The sequence below is a fragment of the Bos taurus genome, chromosome 11 (genome assembly GCF_002263795.3).
Source record: "Bos taurus isolate L1 Dominette 01449 registration number 42190680 breed Hereford chromosome 11, ARS-UCD2.0, whole genome shotgun sequence".
Lineage (NCBI taxonomy): Eukaryota > Metazoa > Chordata > Mammalia > Artiodactyla > Bovidae > Bos > Bos taurus.
Genome location: NC_037338.1, coordinates 1,149,053 through 1,168,627, shown reverse-complemented (window position 1 = coordinate 1,168,627; position 19,575 = coordinate 1,149,053). Strand labels below are relative to the sequence as shown.

Here is a 19,575-nt window from a genome sequence, read left to right as displayed (position 1 = left end):
CTCAGATGTAAAGAATCTGCCTGCAATGCAGGAGACCTGGATCTGATCCCTGGGTTGGGAAGATCCCCTGGAGAAGGGAATGGCACCCCACTCCAGTATTCTTGCCTGGGAAATGCCACGGACAGAGGAGCCTGGTGGGCTACAGTCCATGGGGTTGCAAAAAGTCAGATGTGACGAGAAACCAAGCACACATGCACGCAACCCTCAATTTTTCAGTCTTCACTCTTCAATCTTTCCCAGCATCGGGGCCTTTTCCAACGAGTCGGCTCTTTGGATCAGATGGTCAAAGTATTGGAGCTTCACCTTTCATATCAGTCCTTCCAATGAGTATTCAGGGTTGATTTCCTTTAAGATTGACTGTTTAATCTCCTTGCAGTCCAAGGGACTCTCAAGATTCTTCTCCAGTAGCACAATTTGAAAGCATCAATTCTTCTGCACTCAGCCTTCTTTATGTTCCAAATGTCACATCTGTACATGACTACCAGAAAAACCATAGCTTTGACTATACGGACCTATGTTGGCAAAGTGAAGTCTCTGCTTTTTAATATGCTGTCTAGGTTTGTCATAGCTCCATATTTAACACTTATTGGCACTTACCTAGCCCCAGGACTGTTAGGTGCTTTATCTGAATTATCTCTTTTAGTCTTCATAATAGCTTGAGGAGACAAGTACAAATCATTGCCCTCATTTTTACAAGTAGAGATACTCAAGCACCAAGAGGGGAAATAAGTCTCTGGGGTCCTGCATCTAGAAAGTGGCAGGATCTGGGCAGGGGGCTGCAGAGCCTGCTGGGAATCCCAGCAGCACCCGGCCTGGCTCTAGGAGCTCGTGCACAGCAGACCAGCGACTGCATCTCCGTCCTGGTCGGGGCCTTCTGTCCTCATTCAGGGTGATGTCACATCAGTGGGACGGGACATCTCACACCTGGACCGCCTCGTCCTCGGATCTGGATTCCAGTACATCCTCATCCTCCCATCCCTGCCACTCAAATCCCCCCACTGCCCTGTTGCTTTGGTTTTAGTGCACTGAGCCCCTGCCCACTCATGCCACGCCTCTCTTCTCTTGCCATCCAGCCTCTTCTCCAACATGAATTCCCCAGTCACTCCGCCTTTCTCTTGTAGGTTACAACCCTTTGGCAAAATCCCAGTTCTGAGTGAACACCGCCCCGCCCACCCACCATCTTCTGGCCTGCACTGGGCTGTTGAGTGTTTCTGGAGATCATCAGATGATACGATTGGCTTCTTGGCTCTGAATTCATGATCTCAGTCTGTGAGCGGCCATCGGTGCCACCAGGAGACCCCACTGTTCCCTCTGGAGGTCTGCTCCCCCCCCCCGCCCCCCGCCACGAGATGACAACAATGCTCACAACCTCCTGTTCTGCCCTGGAACTTTCCCTCTAGTTCCGAACTCTCATCTTCCCACCAACAAACTCACCAATCCCACCCAGACAGGCACCTCTTCTGTTTCTTCCTTCCTAGATGGGTGGAGAAAAGTCTCTCCACCTGTGCTCTGGATTCATCCCTCCAGCTACTAAGGAACTTCGCTCCCAGGACTTCCCTGGTGGTCCAGTGGTTAAAACTTGGCCTTCCAGTGCAGGGGGTGTGGGTTTGATCCCTGGTCAGGGAACTAAGATCCCACATGCCTCGTGGCCAAAATACCACAACAGAAAACCGAAGAATATTGCAACAAATTCAATAAAGCTTTTAAAAATGGTCCACCAAAAATAAAATAATAAAAAAAAAAGGACTGCACCTCTGCAGGGGTGCCCTCTGCAGGGAGCTCTCGCTCACTTTCATGGTCCTTTCTCCAGGCGACTTCAGTGCACAGACATGCCCCTCTCATCCTCCCAGAGCCCCTCCTCCCCTCAACAGCCACCCCGATTCCTCCATTCTCTTTCCATGCACACACATGGCCCCCACTCTCCCAGCCCCATGCATGCCCAGCGCCACTGCAGCCTGGCTCTGCTCCCAACGCTCTTCTGATGCCGCTCGGTCAAGGCCACCCATGACCCTGTCTTGCCGGTCCAGCCCCACCCACTCTGCAGCTTCATCTTAGTCCTTCATCACTGGTGACCACTCCCTCCCTCCCTCCGGAAGCACTCTGCTCTCTCAGTTCCTAAACTGAACACTTTCCCAGTTTTTCTCTGACTTCGCTGGCCAGTCCTTCATGGGGTCCTCCTTTTTCTGAGCCCTGAATGGTGGTCCTCCTTACACCCCATTGGGCTCTCTCTCTTCACTTTCCCTGCTCACTTCCCAAGAGATACCTTTCAGTGTTGTTGCTAAGTCGTGTCTGATTCTTTTGCAACCCCATGGACTGCAGCCTGTCAGGCTCCCCTGTCTATGGGATTTTTCAGGCAAGATACTGGAGTGGGTTGCAATTTCCTTCTCCAGGGGATCTTCCCAACCAAGGGATGGAACCTGTGTCTCCTGCACGTGTCTCCTGCATTGCAGGCAAATTCTTTACCACTGAGCCACCTGGATATAAACACCATTCTTGGGACTTCCCTGGTGGTCCGATGGCTAAGACTGAACTCCCAATGCAGTGGGGCCAGGTTTGATCCCTGTTCCAGGAACTGCATCGCACATTCTGCATCTTAGACCCAACACAACCAAATAAATATTGAAAAATAAATAAATGAGTACCATTCTTATGACAACCACCCCAAGTCTGAATTCTCAACATGGACTTCTCCTGGGAGCTTTCTTCAGAGTTGCAGCTCCCACCACCCACTGCCATCTCCACTGGGAAATCTCAGACATTCTAAAACTAGCACATCCAGAGCAGATGCAAATTCCGCGCAAGACCTGTCCCATCTCTCCCTAGACTTCCCCATCTCAGACAATGGCACCCGCTCTCCAAGTTATGTAATCCTCTCTTTTATCTTCTTCTCTTATCTAATCCATTGGTAAATCTTGTCAACTTGCTCTCTAATATATCTTGAATCCAGAATCCACACTTAACACAGCCTGGAAAGCACAGCCGTAGCCTCAGCTCAGCATAGTCTTCAGAGATACTCCTTTTATTTGTTTGTTTGTTTTTTTACTTTATTTTTAATTGAAGGATACTTGCTTTACAGTATTGTGTTGGTTTCTGCCAAACATCAGCATGAATCAGCCATCAGTATACCTATGTCCCCTCCCTCTTGAACCCTTCTTTCCGTTTTTACTTTCCTTTCCCACACTAGCTCTTACCCACTTAAAGGTCTCGGTGAAGAGGTTCCCATCATTAAATCCATTTTACAGATAAGGATATTAAGGAAGGTTCAGAGAGGTTTAAAAACTTACTGTAGGTGTCCAGCTGGTAAGTGGGATCTCTGGGCTTCTCCCCACCTGCCTGACTCCCCACCCCACCTGCCTTGTGACTGGTTCATGGCTAGAGGGGTGAGGACTGCCAAAGGTCAGCCTTGGAGCATGCTGCCAGCTCCATGGGAACTAAGTGTTCTCTGTGGGGGCTGAAGAGCATAGATAATGCTGGACTTTAGCGTTCAAGTCAGCAGGGCTAAGTGTGACTTTTGTTTGATAAGCTTGGATTTTATGTCGTTAGGAGCAAACAAACCATAAAATAGCTGTGTGTTTTAATGGGCATTTTGGAGCGCATCCCAGCTTGTGGGGCTCTGCCCAAGGACAAGAGTGAAGGAGGCAGGCACCGTGGGAGGGGGCTGCTCGGCTTCCATACACCGCCCGGGCTGTGAGCTGAGCCACGTGGACAAACGTCTTCACTGCTTAGAGCTTCCCTTTCCTTATCTGAAAAGTGGGACACAGCCAGCCTCATTTCCACTCTGTCAATCAGGAACTACCGTAATGACCCAAAGCCTCTCCACTTAGAAGGCTCTGTAATGATGAAAACACTAACAGTGATCATGATAACCAACTTATCCTGACACCACGTGCCAGGCGAGATGCTAAGAGCTTTATTATCTTTTAAAATTATCCCAGTTTATATATGAGGAAAATGAAGCTCAGGCAAGTTCAAAACTATGCCCAAGCTCACAGCGTTTGTGAGTGACAGTGCCAGACCCAGCGAGGCTTCCCAGGCCTTGCTCTTAGCCACTAGGCTTTGCTGTGGAGGGCTGAGGATGATGATGTGAGGGATGGCAGTGATGAAGATGGCGATGATACTGATGACGGTGGTGATGATGATGATGGTGGGGTGCTGCGGGTAGGGATCACTCTTATGCTTCATGGCCCCAGGCTCTTTGTTAATTACTTCCCCCCTTCGGAGCCTCTTCCACAGGTCCAAGCCTGCCTTGGCCACCTTGCCACAGGGGCTAAGTGGGTTTAACTGAAGGAAGAGGTGTAACTGAAGGACTGCTCAAGGGACTGTTGGGCAGTCCCACCCCCATTCAGTTCACGCTCCCCTCCAGGGAGCTCTGTGAAGCTCTCCCAGGTTTGCTAGGGGAGGATCCCTTGCAGAACTCCACTGAGGCAAACTCTGCAGGCCTGAGGCATCTCCCCATGGTGCTCCTCTGACCAGGTCAGTCAGCTGAACACAGACCCATGAATACGCACCCAACTCCTCAACTCTAGAGTCTTTTGAATAGAGGGGGCTGGGCAGGAAACTCAGTCTTGACCTCATCCCGGCTCATCCTGCAGCCAGGGCAGGTATCCAGCTTGGATCCCCTCCCCTCCCCTGCCCCGCACAACCAGTGCAAACAGACCCCCAGACAGCACACACTGAGTCCTCCTCAGTGAGTGCAGACTCTGTGGTCACGTCAGCCTCTTGACCATCAAATCACATACTAAGAAAAATAGGCATGAGCAGGGAAGGGCGGGGAGATCCTTTAAAAATGTTATTTTCTCCTCTCTCATGGAAAGCATTGAACACTGAAAGTAAGGCATCCACACACTCTGACTTCCCTGGTGGCTCAGACGGTAAAGAAACTGCTTGCCATGTGGGAGACCCAAGTTCGATCCCTGGGTCAGGAAGAGTTCCCTGGAGAAGGACATGGCAACCCTCTCCAGTATTCCTGCCTGGAGAACTCTGAGGACAGAGAAACCTGGTGGGCTACAGCCTATGGGGTTGCAAAGGATCAGACACAACTGAGCAACTAACACTTTAACTTCACACACACTCTGTGTTATCTTCCAGCTGAGTCCCCCGGCCTGTGCTCTCCTGCCTTGGGTCCCCCAGGGCGGGCCCTGCATTGTGCCCACTGTGCTCTGATCATTACTCTTCTGCTCAGAAGAGCACAGTGACAATGCTCTGCAGCCTGTGATCTCAGCCTCTGGAGAGCATCTCACAGCGACAGCCACCTCCTTGTGTGTGTGTGTTAGTTGATCAGTCATATCCGACAACCCCCTGGACTGTAGCCCACCAGGGTCCTCTGTCCGTGGGATTCTCCAGGCAAGAATAATGGAGTGGGTTGCCATTCCCTTCTCCAGGGGATCTTCCTGACCCAGGGATGGAACCCCGGTCTCCTGCATTGCAGGCAGATTCTGTACCGTCTGAGCCACCAGCACCACTTTGCAAAGGAAACAGGCAGGCATTATTGTTACCGCATTGTACATCTGATGCAGGAGGAAACCCAGGCTCGACTGGGTCCCCAGTTGAGGTGTCTTTTGCCCTGCCAGCCACCTGGATCCTCTGCCTGGGTCCCCCCAAGCCGTGTGTTGCATGGTGGGCTCTGTGCCCAGCCTAGGAGCCACCTCCTTGGCATGGTGGGGAGGGCCAGGCTGATTTGCCTGGCCTGCAGCAAAGGCTCAATAAAAGTGTGCTGAATGGAAGCGCTAGGTCCTTCAAAGGCAGAGATGTCTGGCTGGGAGCCCTCTGGCTCTTTGTGCAGCCACCAGAGGGTTTCCTGCTAGAACCAGCTCTACAGAAGGACTGAGATACTAATTTTCAGGCTTTGCTTCTCAAAAAAAAAGGTACCTTGTAAAGTAGAGATAATGATGGGGGTGTGATCACAGTGTCACAATAGTGATAAAATGAGGTGTGATACCAGAACCTCAGCCTCCAAAGTTGGGGGTGGGGGAGGGGCATGTCTTTGTTTCCAGCTGCCCTTTGTGGGTTCCTTAGGATCCTAAAGCCAGAGCATTGGCCCCACCTGCCGATGGAGATAGTAGGAGCCTCTCTCAGACTCCCTGCCAAGACACATCCCTCCCCTGGGAGCCCACAGTTCAGTGCAGACAACACAAGCCAGACAGACACACAGGAGGATTTTTTTTAAAACACAAGTGAATGCAGAAGAGGGTTTCCATGGTTACAACACATGTACTTTTTAAAAAGATTTAAAAAAATAAACCTACAAGACAGAATTCAACACAACTTAGAGATTGCTTGCTACAATAAATAGGCCACAAGGAGGGAGAGGAGGCTGGCAGCCAAGGCGGGGTGGGCTGCCCTGGGCCATGGCCTCAACCTGGAGCCACCTCCATGGCTGAACCCGGAAGCCAGGAGCCTCATCAGTGAGTGGCAGCCACATGTATGATGCCAGAGGCCAGACCCCTTACCAGCCAGCCAGCCAGCCAGAGAGATGTGATTCTCCAGTTAATGTTGGTCACCTAGGAAACCTCAGCCCAGCTTCAGGGACAGGAGGAGTCATTAGCATCCATGTGACCAAAGACCATCACAGTTTTCCTAAAGTGTAACCAAAGGAATGAAGGTTCCTTTTCCTCGAAATGGCTCCCCAGGGAGGTGACTTGGTCTATTTTTTCCCCAATGTCAGGCAGATTCAAGAACATTTATCTCATCACTGGGCTTCCCAGGTGGCTCAGTGGTAAAGAATCCACCTGCCAACCAATGCAGGAGACGCAAGTTCAATCCTTGGGTCAGAAAGATTGCCTGGAGGAGGAAATGGCTGCCCATTCCAGTATTCTTGACTGGTTAAATCCCATGGATAGAGGAGCCTGGCGGGCTACAGTCCATGGGGTCACAAAAGAATCGGACATGACTTAGTTACTGAACACACACACATATCTCATCATTAAGACATATGCAGATTCAGGAATATTCTGAGGCCAGCCGCCTGGTCTCCTGGCAGTTTCCCTACATCTTATGGGGTCAGAAGCTCTCTCCTTGAGTGGGTGCCAGGAATCTTACCACCTTCTGCTTGTCTGCCTTCTGAAGGGAGATCTGAGTGCCAAAGAATTGATGCTTTTGAACTGTGGTGCTGGAAAAGACTCTTGAGGGTCCCTTGGACAGCAAGGAGATCAAACCAGTCAATCCTAAAGGAAATCAACCCTGAATATTCATTGGAAGGACTGATGCTGAAGCTGAAGCTCCACTACTTTTGCCACCTCATGCAAAGAGCTGACTCATTGGAAAAGACCCTGATGCTGGGAACGATTGAGGGCAAGTGGAGAAGCGGGTGACAGAGGATGAGAGATGGTTGCTTGGCATCATCGACTCAATGGACGTGAGTTTGAGCAAACTCTGGGAGATGGTGAAGGAAGCCAGGCTTCCCTGGCTGCAGTCCATGGGGTTGTAAAGAGTCAGACACAACTGAGCTACTGAACAACGGGACAACAGCAAAAGAGAGATCTGTCTGCTCTTAAACCGGTCAGGTGCTCTACTGAGAGTGGGCTTCGATTCTTCTTGAATTCACTTTGAAGGTGGAGACCGTGGGAGAGTTTCACAGCAGTGTCTGCCCTATTTCCATTTTCCCCATTTCCTATGAATTACACACCCACTAGTCTACTATTAAGTCTACCCACTAGTAGACTTAATACATAAGCCGAGGGTGTGAGGTTCTCCCTCAAATCCATGGAGGCACAGTTCTGTGAACTCATGGTATTCTTTCCACATGCTCACGTGATCTGGGGAACAGCTATGCTCCTGTATCCCTCTGCACAGATGCATCCCATTCTGAACAACCCTGTGAAGTTGGCATGGTGACCAGCATCCCCTCTTCAGAAGGGGAAATAGAGACTCAGAGAGGGGGAGTAACTTGCCTGAGGTTGCAGAGCTAGTAAGATAGAGTCACACTTAGCACCCATCCTGTCTGTGTCTGAGATCCTTGAGCTCCTGGGCCTCCCAGCCCTTTGCTCTGCTTCCTCTGGCTAGTAGCACACAGCAAACCTTTGCAAAAAGTGGCATGGATTCTTGCTCATCTTTGCACAGAGATTATGGCCATTCAGAACATCTGAATGTTTCCAGAGAGCTCATCTGCTGATACCATAAGACAGTGGATCTCAACCCTGGTTGCTCATCTAAACCATCCGGGAGCTTTTAAAATTTCCAATGCTCTGGACAGTTCACCAAACCAGTTCAATCGGAATTTCTGCAACAGGAAGCGAAGGGTCCGTGTTTAAATTTCCCAGGTGGCTTCTGTTCACTTACGAACCATCCCCTAATGCTGAATCAGCACAAATCAGAGGCTCTCCATGGGCTGTAACCTCCTTCTTACATTTTTGTAACCTGATAGCTTTCGTAGGTGAACTGGCTATAGCCCTCCTACAGCAGGAAGGGAAGTGTGTCCTGATGTATGCGTGGTTTTATCATGAAAAAGTAGCTGTAATGCTTATTTAACCACCATCAGAGAGCGCAACTCAATACCTGCTTTGCCAAAGCCCAAAGTGTTATTTCTAGCAAATGTTCTCCAATCGCGATCAGATGGTGCTAAATCCTGTTGTTCCCACAGCAGCACTTGGTTGTTATTCAGAGATGGGTGAACTCTGCCAAAAAGTCTGTCCTGGCTCCACTGCCCAGTGGCTTGAACCCTGGAGGCTGAAGGCCCGCCTGAGCAGGGTGGGCAGGGGCGACGGCAGGCCGCTCGCTGGGGGACTGAGTAAGCTGTGAGCATCGTGAGCTCACCAGGTGCCACATGCGCGTTGACTGGCGCGCGGTGTCTGATGTTGTTATTCAGTCATCAAGTCATGTCAGACTCTTGCCACCCCATGGACTGTATCCCACCAGGCTCCTCTGTCCATGAAATTTCCCAGGCAAGAATACTGGAGTGGGTTGCCACCTTCTTCTGCAGGGCATCTTCCCCAACCCAGGGATCGAACATGTGTCTCCTGAATTAGCAAGCGGAGTCTTTACCACTAAGCCAGCTGAGGAGCCCATGGTGTCCTGTAGGAAGGTTTTATTTGGTTACGCTCTTTTTGGTTAAAAACACTTTAATGACAAAAATTGGAGGGGAAAAAAATCCATAAATTCCAGACTTTCCCCCAGAATACATTGTATGGTCACATTCATTTTACATGGACTCTTTTGCATCCCTGCTTTTTTTCACATGCCTATTTGCTGCGCTATTTCACGGGCCTCCGTAACCACAAGCTATCTGATCATCCAGTGTCCTAGCCACTCAGACTGCCCCCATGTCTTTACAGTTATGAATAACATTTCAAGGGATAGTTTATATAGGCAGCTCTGTCCTTTTTCTGATTTGTCTGTTTAACATAAATTTCTAGGACTGGAATTACTGAGTAGCCCCTTTTAAATACCTCTGTTACCAAGCTGCTTTCCAAAACATTTTTATGAATACATCTTGCCATTAATGGGCTTCCCTGGTGGCTCAGTGGTAAAGAATCCGTCTGCAGTGCAGGAGACAGGTTTGATCCCTGGGTCGGGAAGATCCCCTGGAGAAGGAAATTGCAACCCACTCCAGTGTTCTTGCCTGAAAAATCCTGTGGACAGAGGAGCCTGGTGGGCTACAGTCCTTCTAAGGAGTCAGACATGACTTAGTGAATAAACAACAACAAAAGCTGCCTTTAATACTAGATACATGGCAGATCCCATCGGCTTTCACCAGGACCGAGTGTTTCCATTGCACTATTTTGGGGCGGCTTAATATACAAAACAATACCAGGTTATTGTACTCATGTGCATTTCTTTGATTACTAGCAAATTCCACTCATTCATACCCTCGTGGGTGAATTTATTCATCACTGCCCATTCTGTGCCAGGCACTGTTGTAGATACTGGGCAGACAGCAGCGAACGAAACAGACCAGTATCACCAATATCCCCGCCCGTGAGGAAGTTACCTTCTCATGAGTGTTTTCCTGTTTTGTCTGGGCTCTGGCAACCATGTGACTCAGTCACCGTAGGGGCTGGGCATTCGGGCAGTTTCCATGCACCTCCTGAATCTGTGCAGCCCAGCAGAGCAAAAGCTTCTCCAGTACCCTTTGTGCAGGTGATAAGTAAGGGCCTGCTTACCTTTACTTCCCTCTATCCCCTTATGTCCCACCCAGCTCTCTGGACTTCAAGTCCCTGCCCATTCTGGCACTGGCTGCCCTTCCTGGTAGATGGAGGGCAGGCACAGCTGGGGGAAAAGCCAGTGCCCAAGGGCTAGGGTACCCGGGTGCCCTCCCAGTCATCCATTGTCCACTCTGGGAGGGCACCATCTATGCTGCCTCAGAAATAACAGATAAAAACTGGGTGGTGATGGGGAAAATGTCCATTCGTGGGGCCACCAAAGGACTATCCAGCCAGGGTGGACACACACCTGACCTTCCTTGAGGCAGGCTGGAAGGTTCTGTATCTGCTAACCTAAGTAGATGCCCACCTCAGTGTCTCATTCTGAATCGACCTGTTCTGTAGCTGTGCTTTCTCTCCAGAAAGTGAATGGGGAAAGCATCAAGAATATTCTCAAGGGAGTGTGGAATGGACATGTACACACTGCTATATTTCAAATGGATAGCCTACTGCATAGCACAGGGAGCTCTGCTCAATGTTATTGGCAGCCTGGATGGGAGAGGAGTTTAGGAGAGAAAGGTTACTTGTATATGTGTGGCTGAGTCCCTTCACTGTTCGCCTGAAACTATCACACTGTTAATCGGCTCTTGTTGTTCAGTCGCTAAGTTGTGTCCAACTCTTTGAGACCCCATGGACTGTAGCCCGCCATTCCCCTCTGTCCATGGGATTTCCCAGGCAAGGATACTGGAGTAGGTTGCCATTTCCTTCTCCAGGGGATCTTTCCAACCCGGGGATTGAAACTGTCTCCTGTATTGTCAGGCAGGTTCTTTACCACTGAGCCCTCCCATACAAAATAAAAAGTTAAAAAAAAAAAGAAAGGATATTTTAAAAGAGAAAGAATATTCTCAATAAGTGAGGTTGATCATTTGAGCCAGTAGGGTGTCTTTGCTTGGGGTGGTCAGGGGAGCAAGTGGCTGTCCTTGTGGGCTCCCTGCCTGAGAAGCTGGGTCTTCATGAATAGACTCACCAGCAAATTTACTCCCCTGGGGTTCTTGGTTCCTTCACTGTCTTGGTTTTTTTTTTTCCTATTGACACTAATTTTATTTTATTTTATTTATTGGCCGTGCCACACAGCTTGCAGCATCTTCGTTCCCCAACCAGGAACTGAACCCAGGCAGTGAAAGTGCTGACTCTACACCACTGGACTTGCAGAGAATTCCCCTGCTATTTTTTTTTAAATAAAATTCACACATTTCTTGATACAAATGGACTTACTTACAAAACAGAAAGAGACTCACAGACTTAGAGAGTGAATTTGTTGTTGTCTGTACACACTGCTGTATTTAAAATGTATAATGAACAAGTGGGTTCCTCAGGAGACTCAGTGGTAAAGAATCCACCTGCCAAGGCAGAAAACACAGAAGACATGAGTTCGATCCTTGGGTCAAGAAGACCCCCTGGAGAAGGAAATGACAACCCAATCCAGTGTCCTTGCCTGGAAAAATCCCATGGACAGAAGAGCCTGGTGGGTGATGGTCCATGGGGTTGCAAAGGAGTTGGACATGACTTAGGGACCTAACAACACCAAAAACCAACAAGGATCTGCTGTGCAGCACAGGAATTCTGCTCATTGTCACGTGGCAGCCTAGATGGGAGGGGAGTCTGGGGGAGAATGGGTACATGTAAATGTGTGGCTGAGTCCTTTCACTCTTCACGGGAAACTGTCACAACATTGTTAACCAGCTATACCTCAGTACAAAATAAAAAGTTCTTTAAAAAATGATTCACATTTTCTTCTGCAAAAGCTTAAAAATAATTATATACAAGAAGAAGGAAATGAAACACTATCAGAGATAGCCATTGTTGGCATTTTGGTATATGTCCTTTAAAGATATGTGTGGGTGCATATACGAATAGAGAGCGATAAACAGAGAAATATGCAAAGTAGAATCATCACAGTGTATCCATTAGGAAATATACTTTTTTCCACTCAGCATTCTACTGAGTGGAAATAATTTTCTGTGTCCCTCCATATCATAGAGGCTGAGGCCCAAAAGGAAGGAAGCAGAAGTGAGCAGCCCACTTAGGGTCTAGACTCAGAAGTCCCAGGACACACTTCTGCAGGAATCTTTTGGTTAAGCCAGTCACAGGACCAGCCCAGACTGGGGAGGGGAGTTGATCCTACATCTCAGTAGGTGCCTCGAGGAAGGAATGAACTGATGGTGGCCATGCTAGGAAACTATCAACCACACCAAGTATATTTCACCCACTTTTCCCTGAAAAAACAATACACAAACATACTGTGTTAATTACGTCCATTTGGGAATACTTAAAGATGTTTCTTTATCAGCAGTTTTTTTCTGCCCACTTCCAAAGAGCATGTGTAATTGCTTTCAGTGAATGTAATACAATGATTCTACCGTTGACATCAAAATAAAAGACTCTAAAAAGCCACCTAGAGATAGGAGAAAAGCGTGCTATGGAAAAGCTTGACTGAAATTGTTACTGCGGTAGGGCCCCCGTTCATTTAGTTCCCGTGTACATTTGATTGAAGGGTCTAGGGCCCGCCAATAGGAAAACCTCAAGAAGTGGGAACTTATAAAACACGACTGAGCAGCAGCGTAGAAACAATCCCTTAAAGGTGGATGCATCAGATACAGAGCATTCTTCTCCCAGAAAAGGAGTCATGTTACAAAGAGCCCTGATGGAGGGAAGTCAAGCCAGCAGGAAGCAAAGCAGTGTCTGGAACCCCCAGCAGACACTTTAGAGCCCAGTCTTTGAACATGGGCTGGTCCCAGACCTTCAGAAAATTCTCCTGATGACTGGTGAGCACCCAGGCTTAAGAGCCACAGGGTCAAAGAAATAAATGACCTAGGTTTGTGCTGAATTCTCTGGTGTCCAGCTCCTGGTAGTAAGTGACCAAGATGGTTGATAACTGAGCAAGATTGGCATCACATCAGGCAGTGACTCCAGGCTCTGCTGGAGCCCCCGGGGCTCTGGTTTACTGGCCAGCACACGCGGCACTCTGTCCAGACATGAAGGTAGGTGGAAGAGCTACAGCGGAAATTCCAAAGAAGGTAATTAAAATGTGTTAACCAAAACAGGAAACATCGGTGAGGTGGATGAGAGTGTTCTACTTCAGACATGTGATTTTATCAATACTTTTAGTGTTCAAAAACTCATATTTAACTTTTAAAGGTATTTTTCCAAACAAACCCCGACTTCAGTTTTCGCTCATTCTAAATTCTTGTGTTTTTTTTCATACTTGCATTTGGGGCAAGATGGAAAGAAAACCCAAAACATTTTGTTCATATTGGAGGGTCACATTCTTTTTTAAAGGCACAAACGGATTTTTACTGATCAAGAGATGCTGTTTCCTGAAGGAGAGAGGGCATCAGACCAAGGCACTGTTTCACTCAAAAAGATTTAGGAAGGAGTGAACTTGTCTGTGATGACAAAATGGTCCCTGACCACTAGCAAACTCGCAACATCGGTGCAGTGTGATGACTTTCAAAGTCACCCACTTCTCCAGATCCAGGAGGGCTCTGTGCCCATACTTGCTGCTTCTTGGCAAATTCACTGAATGTGAGAATTAGAGTCTTCCAGAAGAACAAGTGTATTAACCAGTAATCACCATCTTTTTCCTTTTTTTCCATTTTGTTTTCAGTTCTAAGAAATTTGGGACAAAATTAAATGAAAGGATTTTGATTTAATTCACCCTGCCTTTTGTGTATAAAGCTTCCATGTATCTTTACCTTAAAAAGTTACTGCGGGACTTCTCTGTTGATACAGTGGATAGGAATCCGCCTGCCAAGGCAGGGGACACGGGTTCAAACCTTGGTCGGGGAAGACTCCTCCGTATGCTGCAGAGCTGCCAAGCCTGTGTGCTGAGCCTGTGAGCCGCAACCAGACTGTGCGCCCAATGAGAGCGCCTGCGTGCCACACCCGAGACCTGAGGCAGCCAGTTATACAAATACATTGTTTTTAAAAAACCTGTTGAGCAGTTGCCACTTTTGTGAGACTCTCTGAATCCTTCCTCCTTCCCATGAGCCCTGGCAGAATTAATCCCACCGCTGACAACCTAGAGGTCACAACCTGTGGGAAAGATCCTCGGAAGTTTGGGGGCATACAACCCAAGAAGCTGTAGGACTCAGGCTCGAAGGAAAAGACATCTATTGCTACTGATATTGATGCCTAAAAGCAAGTGCGCAAACACAGGAGGCTTATTTTCTGCCCCGATCCCCAAGACCACTGCACCTGGAGGGGGCTCCCTTTCAAACAGTGTCCCAGACACAGGGCAAATACGACCTCTAGTTACCCTGGCTTCCCTCCTTACCCTCAACTTCTCCTCCCAGGAGAGTGAAGACCAGCAGAGCCTGTGCAGCATATCCCCTGTCCTCCCTTCCCAGCCAGCCCCCCCCCCCAACCATGTACCTATCTCCCTAACAGCAGGGGACTCCTTTCTGCTCCCTCCGTCCCCAAATGGAACATCTGTTGTTTTGTTGTTCAGTTGCTCAGTCTTGTTCAACTCTTTTCGACCCTGTGGACTGCAACATGCCAGGCTTCCCTGTCCTTCACTGTCTTCTGAAGTTTGCTCAAATTCATGTCCATAGAATCAGTGATACTATCTAACCATCTCATTCTCTATCACTTCCTTCTCCTCCTGCCCTCAATCTTTTCCAATGAGTCGGCTCTTCGCATCAGGTGGCCAAAGTATGGGAGCTTCAGCATCAGTCCTTACAATGAATATTCAGGGTTGATTTCCTTTAGGATTGACTGAATTGATCTCCTAGCAGTCCAAGGAAATCTCAAGAGTCTTCTGCAGCACCACAGTTCAAAAGTACCAATTCTTCAGCACTCAGCCTTCTTTATTGTCCAGCTCTCACATCCGTACGTGACTCCTGGAAAAATCGTAGCTTCACTATACAGAGATTTATCGACAAAGTGATATCTCTGCTTCTTTAATATGCTGTCTCGGTTTGTCATAGCTTTTCTTCCAAGAAGCAAGTGTCTTTTAATTTTATGGCTGCAGTCACCATCTGCAGTGATTTTGGAGCCCAAGAAAATAAAGTCTGTCACTGTTTCCATTTTCCCCCCATCTATTTGCCGTGAAGTGATGGAACCGGATGCCATGATCTTAGTTTTTTGAATGTTGAGTTTTTAAGTCAGCTTTTTCACTCTTCTCTCTCACTTTCACCAAAAGGCTCTTTAGTTCCTCATTGCTTTCTGCCATTAGGATGGTATCATCTGCATATCTAAGGCTGTTGATATTTCTCCAGGCAGTCCTGATTCTAGCTTGTGAAACATCCAGCCCGGCATTTTGTATGATGCGTTGTTGTTCAGTCTCTCAGTCATGTCCAACTCTTTGTGACCCCATGGGCTGCAGCACACCAAGCTTCCCTGTCCTCTGGAGGATGGTGAATGACAGGAAAGCCTGGCATGCTGCAGCCCATGGGGTCACAAAGAGTTGGACACAACTGAGCAACTGACCAACGACAACAGCAACTCTGCATATAAGTTAAATAAGCAGGGTGAGAATATATAGCCTTGACGGACTCCTTTCCCAATTTTGAAGCTGTCCATTGTTCCACGTCCGGTTTTAATTGTTGCTTCTTGACCTACATACAGGTTTCTAAGAAGGCATGTAAGGTGGTCTGGAATTTCCATCTCTTTAAGAATTTTCCACAGTTGTTGTGATCCACACAGTCAAAGGCTTTAGCATATTCAATGAAGCAGATATTTTTCTGGAATCCTCTTGCTTTTTCTATGTTCCAGTGAATGTTGGCAATTTTATCTCTGATTCTTCTACCTTTTCTAAATCCAACTTGTACATCTGGAAGTTCTGGATTCACGTACTGTTAGAGCCTGGCTTAAAGGATTTTGATATATGGATTGTGTCTTATTTTTAACTATCAGAAATTAAACTTGTAAACATTTTGGTGGACATTTACAATCACTTCTCTTTGATAAACACCTAGGAGTGGAGTTGCTGGCTAATTTGGAAGGGAAATGTTTTATTTTACTGCTGCTACTGCTGCTAAGTCGCTTCAGTCATGTCCAACTCTGTGTGACCCCATAGACGGCCGCCCACCCAGCTCCCCTGTCCCTGGGATTCTCCAGGCAAGAACACTGGAGTGGGTTGCCATTTCCTTCTCCAGTGCATGAAAGTGAAAAGTGAAAGGGAAGTCGCTCAGTCGTCCGACTCTTTGTGACCCCATGGACTGTAGCCTACCAGGCTCCTCGGTCCATGGGATTCTCCAGGCAAGAGTACTGGAGTAGGGTGCCATTGCCTTCTCCCTTTATTTTACTAGAAAATGCCAAAAAAGTGTTGGCGTTATTATAGTATTTTGCATTCCTACCAGCGGAGACCATTCTGCTTGCTCTACATCTCTGCTCACTTTCAGGGTTGTCTCTTTGACTTTATGCATTTGAGTCATCACTCAAATGCTGATGCTGATATTTCATTCATGCTTTTAATTTAGAGTTTCCTGATGAATAATGGTTTGAGAATATTTTCATGTGCTTACCGGCCATTTAGACATCCTCTTATGTCTAAATCTTTTGTCCGTTAAAAATGGTTTTTGCCTAAATAAATTGGCGTTGTGTATTACGTTTCTACTGGCAGCAATATGAAAATTACTAGGAGTTGCAATTTTATCCCTTCCAGATTATCTTCATTAAAACCATAATTCTTCAAGTAACTGGTCCAAAGGATAAGAATCAAAATTCAGTATTAAATAAATCTTCAAGGCAATTTGGTATTAAAAATGAAGACATTTTTATGATGAGAAGAAGTAAGATATAGTTTAAATAAGATTTTTAAAGATATTTATTTATTTATTGCAACACACTGACTCTCTAGTTGTGGGATCTGGCCCCACAGTGTGCAGGTCCAGAGCATGTGGGCTCAGTGGTGGCTGCCTGCAGGCTTGGTTGCTTTGCAGCATTTGGGATCTTAGTTCCCCAACCAGGAATCAGACCCCATCCCCTGCTTTGCAAGGAGGATTCTTAATCACAGGACCACCAGGGAAGTCCCTTAAGTAAGATTGGACTTCAGTAATTTTTTAAGTCTTTAGCTAGACAAAAGATCAAAAGTTAATTAGAATGATGTTTGGATAGAAAATACAACTTATATGTTTTCTAAATCCATTATAGTAGTTGTATGTCCAGCAAAATTAACAAGAACTCTTAAATTTAATGTCAGATAATGAAATTTGGGCAAATAACTTCCAACTTCACTTTTATTTAACATATATTACCTGCATATGTCGCCGATGGGGAAGATTGTGTGTGTGCTCAGTCGCTTAGTCATGTCTGACATTTTACGACCCTTTGGACTATAGCCTGCCAGGCTTCTTTGTCCATGGGGTTTTTCAGGCAAGAATATTGGAGTGGGTTGCCATTTCTTCCTCCTCCATCCCCACCCAGGAATTGAACCCATGTCTCCGGCATCTCCTGCATTTACCTGCTGAGCCATCAGGGAAGCCCATAAAACTCTGCTCAATTTTTTACCTTTCTCACCTCTTCCCTTTCTGGTTTTTTTAATCTGTCCATGGAATTCTCCAGGCAACAATACTGGAGTGAGTGGGTAACCATTCCCTTCTCCAGGGGATGGAGAAGGTTAGGGGTCCCAAGTGTGTACTGGACCCCCAAGTTCCCTCTTCAGTGGGTTTCTTTGATTTTCTTTGCTGTCTGTTTTTCTTTTGCCATTTTTGCTGGTGTTCAGTTAAAACCTTTTATAATTCCACAAGGAAAAGCAGATTATTATGGTCTTTTCTGATTCAAATATTCCTGTGCCCAAGTTCCTACTTTGCAAGTTGTCACTGTGCGATTTCGTTTATGCATCATTTTCTACTCAGACATAATGGCCATCAAGTTAAATCTAATCTTGTTTTCCTTATGGTTTTCTATTTTGTTTTCTGAGAGCCTCACTAGGCTCTCCAGTTGTCTCCATTGGCTCAGATGGCAGAATCTGCCTGCAATGCAGGAGATGCTGGTTCGATCCCAGCCCTTTGGTCAGGAGGATCCCCTGGAGAAGGAAATGGCCACCCACTCCAGTATTCTTGCCTGGGAAATCCCATGGATGGAGGAGCCTGGCGGGCTACCCAAAGAGTCGGACAAACTTAGCGACTAAAACACCATCACCACCAATTAATTAATTTGACTGTTCTGGGTCTGAGTTTGCAGCAGGCAGGATCTTCAGGCTTTGTTGCTGCATGTGGGATCTGATTCCTTGACCAGGGATCAAACTTGGTCCCCCTGCATTGGGAGCACAGAGTCTTAGCCTTTGGACCACCAAGGAAGTCCCCAGGGTTCATTTCTCACCCCTCTTTCTCCCTTAGTGAGCTCATCCACTCTCACAGCTTTATGTTTCCTATGGATATTTTCATGACTTGTGCATTTCAATATCCATCCAGGGTCCACGTTCTTATACTCTGTGGTCCACTCTACTTCCATTTTAATAGATATTTAGAATTCAAATTTGTCCCAGGCACAGCACAAGATTTTCCCAGGTCTGATTTTACCTCACTCTTTTTTAAAAATTATTTATTTTAGTTGAAGGCTAATCACTTTACAATATTGTGGTGTTTTTTGCCATACATTGACATGAATCTGCCACGGGTGTACATGTGTCCCCCATCCTGAACCCGCCTCCCACCTCCCTCCCCATCCCATCCCTCAGGGTCATACCAGTGCACCAGCCCTGAGCGCCCTGCCTCATGCATCGGACCTGGACTCTTTCTTGTCTTGGTTTTTCAAGTTTCTCAAGACAAAATCCTCTGAGTCAGCCTTGGTTCTGCTCTTTATCCTTGCTCCCCACATCTAGTGCTTCTTCAACAAGTCTAATTTGACTCTATCTCTGAAACAGCTTCTGAGTGTATCCACCTTCGTTCTTGCTATCACCACTCAAGTTCAAGTCATCACCCTCTCTTGCGTGGGCTACTGCAGTGGAAACTAGGCCGATCTCTAAGCGTTCTTCCTTTTTTTTCCCCCCAATTTAGTTTATTACAGAATATTGAAGATGGTTCCCTAGGCTATAAAAGTGAAAGTGAAAGTGAAAGTGTTAGTTGCTCAGCCGTGTCTAACTGTTTGCGACCCCACGGACTGTAGCCCGCCAGGCTCCTCTGTCTATGGAGTTGTCCAGGCAAGAATACTGGAGTGGGTTGCCTTTTCCTTCTCCAGGGGATCTTTCCAACCCAGGGATCGAATCTGGGTCCCCTGCCATCTGAGCCACAAGGGAAGCACTAAGCTATAAAAATAAGACCTCGCTGTTTATCCATCCTGTACATAACAGTTTGTGTGTGCTGACCCCAAACCCCCAGGCCCTCCCTCCCCGCCGCCCCTCCCCCTTGGCGACCACAAGTCTGTATTCTGTGTTGGCGAGTCTGTTTCTTTCTCATAGAGAGGTTCATGGGTGTCATAGTTGAGATTCCACATCTAAGCGATATCACATGGTATTTGTCTTTACCTTTCTGCCTTTCTTCACGATAATCTCTAG

At 47.2% G+C, this 19,575-nt stretch overlaps 1 protein-coding gene across 1 annotated transcript in view; it reads left to right on the top strand.

Annotated features, from left to right (window-relative positions):
• BCL2L11 (BCL2 like 11) overlaps positions 1–11,333 on the top strand; it is a 79,404-nt gene extending 68,071 nt beyond the window's left edge. Inside the window, exon 5 of the mRNA XM_059891105.1 lies at positions 11,211–11,333. Coding sequence (XP_059747088.1) covers positions 11,211–11,318 — 108 coding nt within the window. The 3' untranslated portion in view covers positions 11,319–11,333. The remainder of the gene's footprint in view (positions 1–11,210) is intronic.
• The last annotated feature ends 8,242 nt before the right edge of the window (positions 11,334–19,575 follow it).